Source organism: Cryptotermes secundus, unplaced genomic scaffold (assembly GCF_002891405.2).
Source record: "Cryptotermes secundus unplaced genomic scaffold, Csec_1.0 scaffold512, whole genome shotgun sequence".
Classification (NCBI taxonomy): Eukaryota; Metazoa; Arthropoda; class Insecta; order Blattodea; family Kalotermitidae; genus Cryptotermes; species Cryptotermes secundus.
In genome coordinates, this window is record NW_019735563.1 from 493,953 (window position 1) to 505,507 (window position 11,555).

Here is an 11,555-nt window from a genome sequence, read left to right on the forward strand (position 1 = left end):
CGGGACAGCCCCCTTTTTTTCATATAATGTCCTGCTGTCCGTTATTTATTTCAGATGTCCCGCTTTTTAAGCGCTTTTCTGTAACATAAATTTCTGTCAGTAACTGCTGGGTAACAGATGCTATTGTCTGCAGTTGGTGTTTCTGTAACGATGTTAACACTCCTGGTGTCTAATCTACAAACGCCGTTTCACAAATCATTAGTGTTTCTGTTTGCAGTTCCTCCCCCACATTTATATTGATAGTAATTTGTTTTGCTTCCATAATGGAAGTTCCATTTGTATCATTCTCTGCAGTCTTTGTTTTCTCAGTAATAAATGCGTTATGGTCAGATGAAAGAAACGGACTTAAAATAGAAACAGTGAAAGCCTTAACCATGGTGAAGACCCACTTTAAAATTTCTCATGTTCAGAGTTCCTCTCCAAGATATTGAAAGAAAAAGTACTTCTGAAACAGGTGAATCTGGGAAGACTTTTGCAGAGTAAGACCTACATTTTATTTTTATATGAATTTTTACAAGTGACTTGTTTCTAAATTAATAATTTTTAGCTCATTTGTATATGTTTAAATTTCTCATTGTTTAATATATAATATATTATTAATCTTTTATTTCTATTAATTTTTTATTATGTCCCCTTTTTACCAAAATATTCTGATTTGTTAGGCAAAAAATGGAAATGTCCTGTTTTTTGAAAATGTGGGAACCCTATTCTATGGTTTTAAACCAGTTGTATATGAAAATTGATAAATTTTATTATATCTTGGACTTAATCTGTACTGGGCATGGCTGTCAGTCTGTAATTCTGATTAGGATCAGTACAGTTGAATGANACTCGTACCAGCACTGCAGCTCACTTATATAGCTGCAGGATTGCCTGTTACGTTCCACGTCACAGTAGGAAGCAGTTCCGCGTCACCGCGTGATGTCACCGCGGAGGGGAGTCGCGGGGCGGGCTTCGTTACCGTGCGGGGGAGGGGGAGGGGAGCGCTGACTCACCCGCCGCGTCACTGCTGGTGTGTGGGGGGGGGGCTCGGCTTGGCGCAACATGTCACAATATATTATTAATCTTTTATTTCTATTAATTTTTTATTATGTCCCCTTTTTACCAAAATATTCTGATTTGTTAGGCAAAAAATGGAAATGTCCTGTTTTTTGAAAATGTGGGAACCCTATTCTATGGTTTTAAACCAGTTGTATATGAAAATTGATAAATTTTATTATATCTTGGACTTAATCTGTACTGGGCATGGCTGTCAGTCTGTAATTCTGATTAGGATCAGTACAGTTGAATGAAAAAATCTGAAGACACACAGTCTCTCTGTACAAACTCTAAGAGGCAATTTTTGCACTCATTTCAGCTGTAGGTATTTGTAAGCGATTAGATAAGCAAATAAATAAAGAGGTGATACGAGGGAGACATATTTAACATTCAAGTTAATGAGTTTACTCACATAATTTACATGCTTAAATTTAGACAGATTTTGAAAAGAATTAAATATTATATTTTTACTTGTGATAGAGTTTCATCCAATTCATAATTTTTGTCAAACCTGCAATTAAAATGAAGCCATTATCACAACACAGTATAGGAAACTTTAATTGTATTTCCCCTGAAAGTTATTAACTGGTCAAAATTTTATCAAGGGAAACTTGTATCTCAGCCTCAGTTAGGGAATTGTCTGATGTAGTCTGTACATGCAATTGTCCGTTGTCACATTGCCCTCAGCTTTAATCACATTTTCCATGGAGATTATACATTAGCCAGAATTTTGTCAAAGGACATTTTAATTTCAGTTTTCATCAAGGAATAGCATGGTAGAATCCATGGACATGGATGTCCATGTTGTACCACGTATTGTCATGTAGAATTCAAATTTAGTCACATTTGCTGCAAAAATTTGGCAATAATATGAATTTTATCAAGGTGTACATTTGTCTAAGTATTCATTGAGGAATTTCGTGGTGGAGTTCATAGATGTGATTATCCATGCTGTGTTGTTGCGTAGCATTTAGGTGTAACCTTCTCAGTGTCATACGTAAAATTATATAAGAGAAAGTTGTATTTTGCATAATTTATGCACCAAAACTTTCAGGCATGATGTTCTGGGGTGAAGTATTGTCTACCTTACGCAAGTAAATACAGTATGTTCTGGACAATGAGCACCTCTGGAAGCGGAGTGCAAAAATTGTGCTTATGAACATATAACGTATTTCCTTACAACCATTACTTTCCAAACCTTGCCCATTCAGATGCTGTAGATCTCCCTACATTTCCAGTACCATGGGTGTTTGAGTATTTCTGACAAATGGCAAAATCAACACAAGCAGTTAACAGGGATCTCAGAAGTTTCGTACAGAGATTCAACAAGAATGATGATGATGATGATGATGCAGAATTCTGAAGTGTGGTATCAGGTTGATTTTTCTAATATGCTGCTCCATCTTCTGACTTTTATGGAAAATATTTCAAAGCTTCCTTCCTCCTGCATAACTTACCGAACTCGCTTACCATCTGATATTTTAATTATTTTATATTGAAAACAATAATAGTAGCTCTCTAGTGTCTCTTCATGTTCAGTATTTTCTGTCATGCTAGCATGAATATCTTGTAGAGTTAACTTCACTTTGATTTTAATGCGTCAATTGGCATTATTTTTCTAATTGATGTAACAGTGCATGGAGTATATGCTTCTGAATGATAACTAATTATTTTATATATAAACTAACACAGCGTGTAGTAGTTAAGGAGTTGAGATGTGAGTCAGTATTTTGTTACCACTTGGCATTTGTTAAGTTTGTTTTTTAATTTCAGATATTACTTTTGGTTTTACTTAAAGGGTGCTTTACAGTGGCAGCATAGGTTATATTCTGTTTTACAAAATGCTTTCTTACTTAGAATTACATAAATATTTCCCCCACCCCACCCCACCCCATTTCATGCTTATATTTTCTGAGTTATGGAAGACTAAAATTATTTCCCTCCTACTCATAGTACTTATACATATTGTTGCTCCTTTCTTCCTGAAAGAAGTAGCATCAGTAGGCAGCATCCCAGTACCTAGGTTAAGTGACATAGTCTAGATGTGATAGCTGACTGTCAGACTCTGTCCACTGCCCTGTGAGTGGTCTGCATTCGTCACAGAACACAGGGCTCTGACAGCGATGTATATAAATACAGAAAACAGTTGTGCCATCTTATTGGCCCCTGATTATTAGGACAGTCTCCAAAACATTAGATATTAACTCAATTTTTTCATGGGTGATCACCCTAGAAGATTATATATGAGAATTATTGATGTGGTAGATGTGTAAATGCTGAAATTCTGCTCAGATGGTGTTTTGTCACTAACCTCATTACTTGTCTGTTCACATGTTCAGCAACACATCATTATCTCATGGAAGAAAATGTTGGACCTGCAGAATTTTGTGCAGCTAAAGAACAAAACTTTCTTGATGTTTGTACTGTCATTTGGAACTTCATGTTATGTTCCTTCTATATCATTTTTTTGGTGCCACTGAATCACATTGTTGGTTTGACCTGCAGAGGTCATAGAATAATAAGCAAAATGCTTTAATATTCTTACTTAAAAGGTTTGTGGCCATTTTCAGACACTAGTGCACTTTTATCGCTTCACGGAACAGTAATTCTTGCTTTGCAACCCATTTTCTAAATTGTAAAGTAGGTAGAATTTAGTATCTTTAGTGACACTCTTTCAATTTATTAATGATACCATAGCTACAGTGAAAGTAGGGTTGGCTTTCATTTCGCTTTTCCATGCCCACAAAAATCGAAAGACAGTTCGATGCCATATTAGTTTAACCATATCAGCACCTGACAAATGTCATAAAGTGAGATACCATAAATATAGGCCCATGTGCATGCTAGCGAAAGAAAAGATGGACTGTACACAGAGCTGGATTCTGTGTAGGGTTAATTATGAGCACTGTGAATTGAAATTCCTTGTAGTTTATTAATGACATTATCTGCCAAACCCTTACAGAGTGGTAACATCATATGACTCACTTTATTTTAATGCTAAATGACATGTATCAGTTAATTTGGGTGTAAAAGTGAGCATTGTTTAAATTTGAAAACCAAACTTATGAACTGTATAATACATATTTTTTCTTGCTTAATCCTGTAAGGTTTCTGTATCATTATTTTCATAATCTAGTAAGTGCATACCCTCAGTTAGGCTCGACATTCAAATGCAAATTTGCTCATCCAGAATCTCTTCCAAACAAAAACAAATGCATATGAATGAAAATGGAGACAGACAAATGCACATTGTGGTGTTCATCTAGTATAGGATTTTGCTGTTTTTTTTTAACGGTTTTGAGGTTTGTGACTTATTAATTGTGGCTGATAAGAGGAGTAGCTCTTTAACATTTATTTTTGATGTTTATAGCATAATTGGGTCTCCAGTGGTTGCAATATAATCTGATATGTTTCTGATGTTTCAGGGAATAAAACTGATGATTTATATTTTTCTCTGATCATTTTTTGGCTCTTTGGGAACATAAACCCCCAGTTCTAACATTGCATTATGGGAAATAGTGATCTGTATTACAATATGTCACCTTATGAACACACTCCAGGAAGGAAACTGTTCATGAAAGTGTGGACTGCATGTATACCTCTATCGAGAAATCAACAGATTAGTAAAAGTTCATTCAACTGGAAAAATGTGAATGTAAGCAAGGTATTTAAAAGAAACAAGGACACACAACACCAGATGTTTCAGTGGATTTGGTCTTTCCCTTCCCAGGCGTTTCATTACATACAAATTTTTATTAAAGTGTACAGCATTTCATATGCGCTTAACTATAATAAATGATCCATTTGTTAATCTCTACGTTAATTTTCTCTGTTAAACCGAAAGTGGTTTAACAGGTATTATTTATTTGCTTCACCTGTGAGATACATAAATTACATAATTGCTATAATAAATATGGTGTTTCATCTGAATTTCAGTTGGTTAGTTTCTTACAATATATTGTCGTGTGCCCGGGGTTCCATGACTAATAATAATGAGTTCTGGATTGGATTTATTGACACTTCTTTACAATTATGACAGCTCACAATAATGACTGGCTAAGACTCCATTCCTTACTGAACTACGAGCATCTTCTCTTCTACTGTGACAAATGATGAACGAAGAACATCTGCTCATACTCTCAAATAAACTGAACTAACTCTCTTATAACTTTGGGCCAAACTGAACATAAGTCACCATGTCTTACAATTCCTCTGTTATTCTGTTTTTCCATATTTAATCATTACCACAGGAATGTGCTTACCGAACCGTTGCCTAGCAATGGATTATTCCTCGACTGTTCGTTGCAGCAGGAACATATGCTTGGCGAGCTGTTGGGTGGCAATGGCCTTCTGCTCTGGCTACACTATTCCGGCTTTGAGGCATCATGTCACAATATTGTGCTGCATAGGGCTATAAACTCTGTCGCTGAGGAAGTTGATCAGTAGTGCAGGTTGTAGTAGATTGAAATATAAGTTACATAACGTTACTGATTTTCACTTTTTTCAGTAGGTGTTTTTGACTGAATTAAATATGCCGATATAAGAATGACAATCAAGAAGTTGTAATGGTTGTTGTTGTTGTTCTTATCTTTTGTCTTCTATAGAATACAAATATGCATACCACTTACTATGCAGTTTAAAATAATGAAATTAATTAAATGAGAATACAGTTTTATTTACTGATGAAACATCATTTTCTCACATTATGGTTGACTATAATAGTATACAAATGTGAAAATGTTTTGTTCGCCAAGTGTCCAGCATTTGTATACCTTGCTTTGAAAGTCTTTAAAGTTCTGTCTGAGTTTCATGTAGTGAATGACTAAAGATCAGAATTAATTTTTGTTCACAGTTTTAATATACTCCCTCAAATACCAAATTTTGTTGAAACCCTGAGAGCTAATTTGGAACTGAAACATGTTAACAGATGAGTAGACAGATGTGATGTTCCAATTTTACATTTATTTTATATACATTATTTAAAGTACACTTAAAACAGACACTTTTTAATTATATAAACTTTCAGTATTTGGTAGGATGCTCAATTTCTTCCCTGATGATGGCCAGAATTCATAGAGATAAATGTTTTCTTAGCTGGTCACGGTACTGAGCGGTCTAAGGCATGTACTATCTTCGCTCGCTTGGAAACCGGGATCGTGGGTTCGAATCCCACTCAGGGCATGGATGTTTAGTTCGTGTGTGTGTGCGTTTTTCTGTGTTTGTGTACAGGTAGAGGCCTTGCGATGAGCTGATCACCCGCCCAAGGAGTCCTACCGAATGTGTAAGATCTAGAAAAACCGAAGTGAATGGAGAAGTTCATGGAGGTAGGCCTAGGCCCACTGGGGCTGTAGTGCCAAGGGAAAAAAAAATGTTTTCTTTTTGGCTGATGTGAAAGTATTGATGAATTGTGATGTTCAAAGATATAATATGGTAGTACAAAAGGGCTTTATTAAAATGCTCACATTACTGATACCCATCCCTTCTGGTACATGTAGTGAGACCCAGTGTCTATATTGTATGCTTGTTGCACTGCAGAACTGCCAATTTTGCCACAGTGGAGACAATGAAGACAAACTGCTGCTCTGTGATGGCTGTGACAAGGGGTACCACACTTATTGCTTTAAACCGAAGATGGAGAACATTCCAGATGGAGACTGGTAAGGACTTCTCAGCTTTAGGATATTGCTAATTGATTTTCTAAACAGCTGATATGTTAATATAATTGTACACTGTAATGTTCCATACGAAAACAGATCTTAGAAGCTGACCATGTCTAATTCCTTACTTGTATGCCTGTCATTACATAAATTTTGAAAAATTCATTCCAGCTGCTTCAAAATTTTCGTCATAAATAGATGACATGAAAATAAACTGAACAATATCATGTCTGTAAGCACAGAGCATGTTAGAACAGCAAGTGCCCTGGGCTAATATTTTTGAGATGCATGATTCAGATTTTGTTTATGTTACCAGCTATCCTAGCAAGATTCCTCTCTTCAGGTGAAAGCCTGGTAAAAAGATAAAGTTGTCCCTGTGCTTAACTAATTAAGCATCACACCATGAAGACATACATTGGAGAGGAGGTATAGATCCATGTATTCTTGGCCTTGGAGGTGAGTGGTCACCTTCATGCCTTGGTGGCTTTACCCCTATGGAAAGTTTTGCTCCTACCAGGACTTGAACTCTGGCCACTCAGCTGTCTGGCCCATAACTGGTCACTATGCCAACTGCACTATGCTAGCTCCCAAAAGCCAGGTAATACCTTGAAGTAGGCCATAACCACCTTATTTAAGAAATGTATTTTGTCATTATAGTACATGATCTTGTTATCAAATCGCTCCCTGTCGTTTGTGAAATCTGTAGTTTTCTGTTCTAGTATTAACCTGTTAAGTTCTCACTCCTTATAATTTAGACCAGCACAATTCAGTTTCATAAAAATCTTGACAGTAATTTCAGAGTTCAGAGGCCTGAACATACATAACCTCAACACTTCATGCAGTTATTACATCCACTTTGTGCACGACATAATTGGCTTAACAGTAAATTCATGGCACTTTAAAAATGAGAGTGCTTTATGATGTGCAGGACGTAAGGCTTTGGTTTACATTGCATTATTCCAGGTATTGCTATGAGTGCATGAATAAGGCTACTGGGGAGAGAAACTGCATCGTATGTGGGATGAAGGTTGGCAAGAACCTGGTAATGTGCGATCTGTGTCCTCGAGCATACCACACAGATTGTCTCCAGCCACCTCTTGTTAAGGTAAAACAGCTGAACAGCATGATTTCAGTGAAATAGACATGATTATTGCTGGTTCAATGGAAGGTGATAGATAAGTGTGACTGGCTCAGAAATTTGTCAGGCAGTAAGTTGGGTTTTATGTTAGCAATGTTGAACATTCATATTATATTACGAGGAAGGTTAATTTAGTTGTGTTATCAATCTTGGACTTTTTTCAAAGATGACAACATATTTGTAATTTACGAACTGCATGGTAACTGTGGCTTATCTGAATTTTGGTAAAGGGTATACATCTATAAGATCACAGCTGTTACTTCCACTGGCTTCATCAGTACAGAATGATTACATTTACCCATTCTGGGTTAATAATATAGTTAATGTTTCTTTTGTAACATGGTACCATATTTACTTGTGCAATTTATGCTCCTTTTTACCCAGAATGTCATGTCTGAAATATTGGTACCTATCCACCAAACCACAACATTTGTCCTGATATTGGACAGACTGTACCATTTTCTAACAAAGTAGGTTTACATAGAAGTAACACTCCAGTATTTGGGAGGTTCTTGGTTTGACTCTCTGCTGGGACATTGACCATTCTGGCTGAGCCTTTTTTGTGGTTTTCCTCAGTTCCTCCAAGCAAACACCAGAATAATATCTTAAATATTCCACAACTGCTTCCTTCCAAATCTCTTTTCACCATTTATCCTACCGTTCAGTGCTACATAGTCTAAGTTACTGACAGCGTCTTAAAATAAACTTTTCATAAGTAATTTATTCTTTTAATCATGAACCTCATTTGCCATATTGTTCTTTGTGGTATTTATGTTCACATAAAGTGATCTGTGTCTAACAGGTGCCGAGGGGGAAATGGTACTGCCCAACATGTCAGGCGAAGCAGCCCAAAAAGAGAGGTAGTGGGCGACGATCAACACCACATCCCAAACCAAAGGATGCTGAAAGCAGTGACCAGCCGCCCCCTCCTGCAACGTGAGTCTATAACGGAGTACGCCACCCTCAAAATTTCTTCTCCTGTCATGTTGGTGTTACAGTGCGCCCCTTTATTACTTGTTTGTGGCTGATTTTGTTCCTTGCTGTGTACCATTTTGATTTAATAGGAAATTAAATTCAGTTATAAAGATTACTAAAGGTCGTGACGATGATGCATTTTCAAACTGACACATACGCTGGACATTTCTATAGTCTTGTTTTTGGTTACACTGCATGTTTGGGAAATTTTCTATGTTTCTATTGTGAGGCAGAAGAAGAAAACCTCTGTTGGGTCCATTATAGTTAGTGCCTCGTAACTTTAGCTGCGCGGAAAGGTAAACGCTGTTGTGGAGCACCCAAAGCTGTATGCTTACTTTGGTGACGTTCAAAGCTACTCTCCGAGCAGAAAACATTGCCTACAGAGACCAGGAGTAGATACACAACGTACTATACACCTGACCACACTCCAAGATGCTACATTCCAAACTGGTAGTACCCACGCTTACATAAGCTGATAAGACTACTCTCCCAGCTTCGCGAGAGATGGTATGACCCCTCTACCATGGCTAGAGTTCCGAGGAACTAACAGTAGATTGAGCTAGTCTCTACCCTCAGAATGTGTTAGATGGACAGATTCTGTTAGGTCCAGTTGATCAAGCCGCTCCAGGAATAACTGGATGGAATCTAATGGGTCTGTTGCATGAAGTAACTTTCTATCGACAGATGGATTTAGAGACCAACTGGAACTAGTGGACCTAACAGACTATATTTAAGTTCTTTTACTTGATGACATAAGTACAACCAACTTTTGAAACTTGTGTTTTAACAGAAAATAAGACAATGGAAAATGCCAAACGTTCATGCCAGTTTAATAAAGATTACCATGTTCTGAGATATGACATCATGCAGTCTGGTGGAAAGCTGCCAGATAGCAGGTTCCCCTGACACTTTGACACCTTTCTGCCAGACTACACAGCATTTCATCCCTGAAGACGGTGATCTTCATATTCACTGCCACACATCTCACAGAAACCCAATTAATTCAAAATTTGATTGATTTTACTATATTGGCACTAAGCACTACAGAAGCTAAAGTGATACATGGTGTTGCAGTTATGCAGTCTGCCACGTATTTTGTCTACTTCATTATGTTTAATAAGACTCACATCTGTGAAAGCTGACGTAAGGTGACTTGCTATGTTCTGGAGGTTAAAATCCTTGCAGGATCACTGGATTTTTCTCATTGCATCCATAAGGATCCTCAAAACTCTTGTGGCTTTGATCATTATAGAATTATTATGTTGGATGCTGTCCATCGCCTTAGGTATGTGTAAATTATTGGCCCAGTGATCGAGCGTAGCTCTGAAGAGTTCTGTCTTCTGGGTATAACACTATGCAGTCTTTTGAAAGTCAACTGACATTTTGGAGGAACATGTCACCTCATTTTAGGTTGAGTAGTAAGCTCTGGTTGCTGCCTGCTTCATGTTAGTTTTTTTGCTTGTCATACGTTTCAACCCTGCTGATGGAGGTGCCAAGTTCCTCTGAAACTTTGGTTGACTTTCAGATGGTAGGACTCCTTGGATGAGTGATCAGCTTGTCGCAAGGTTTCTACCTAAACACAGGACAGCACAAACACAGAATAAATACATACACATACAAAACATCCATGCCTTATGTGGGATTCGAAGCCATGATCCTGGCTTCCGAGCGAGCGAAGACAGTACGTACCTCAGACCGCTTGGCTACCGTGACTGGCAGTGGAAAATGCCAACCATAATATTCATATATAAATGATCAGCAGTGGATGGTGTTAATAAGTGGCAGAATGACTGATACACATCATGTGCTGTATGTTTATCAGCAGCCTGGCTCCTAAACATGCTTCTGTGACATGATATTATATTGCTGGAGAGAATATATTATGTTCATTTCCCAGGTGCATGATAAATAGACATTAAGTAGGAAATACTGGAAATATTGTCTTACAGGTGTCAAGGTGGTAAAAGGGAACCTTTCCCTGTTCTTAATTAAATAAGCACCATGGTGATTAATCTGCCACCCCCATCTAGAGCCAGAGTTAAGAATGCCTGGAGCTATATCTCCACTCCTCCATGTATCTTCATTGTGTGAAGCCTACTTAAGCATAAGGACAACTTTACTTTACTTTTATTGCCGGACAAATCTCAGATTGGGGAAATTGGCAAGTTCAGCACATGTTATAGTACCATTGTCATTCATATATTCACCTGTATATTTTCATTTCCCATGTTGTGTGATAGAAACATGCTGTAAAGTGCTATTCTGTGCACACAACACATCTGTGAACTACTTGGGAGGAAAAAATTAAGTTCTCACTTTGTGTTGAAGTGACAGTATGTATACATTTTATAAAATTCTGAACCTCTCAAGTAATTGGTGCTGGTTAATTTGTCACATGCGTAATTAATGGAAATATGAGCTATTCTCTTCTACCATACTCAAAATTATAGTTAGTCATTCCACTATCAGATAACTCCAGAGGCGCAGTCCTAAAAATAAAATCACCAGGATCCTCTGGCATGCAGTTCTCCTTCAAATGAAATGGGCATAAACTGTATGATATGAGACCATTTCTGTCGTTACCTAACCTAGCTTTGCAGATTTTAATGCAGAATTGAACAGCAGGCAGCTCATGAAATGCACATATTTCATAAGGCTGATGCCTCTACTTCAAGCATTGGAAATTAAATAAGCTATAATTTATTCATGTTTGAAATCACCATTAACCCTTTTGCGCGGTCATTTAA

The 11,555-nt window shown here is 37.3% G+C and overlaps 1 protein-coding gene across 1 annotated transcript in view; it reads left to right on the forward strand.

Moving 5' to 3' along the window:
- LOC111869569 (bromodomain adjacent to zinc finger domain protein 2B) overlaps positions 1-11,555 on the forward strand; it is a gene marked incomplete in the record, with an annotated part of 241,275 nt that overhangs the window by 223,460 nt on the left and 6,260 nt on the right. The window contains 3 exon segments of the mRNA XM_023861196.2: positions 6,574-6,695; positions 7,659-7,800; positions 8,636-8,769. Coding sequence (XP_023716964.2) covers positions 6,574-6,695; positions 7,659-7,800; positions 8,636-8,769 — 398 coding nt within the window.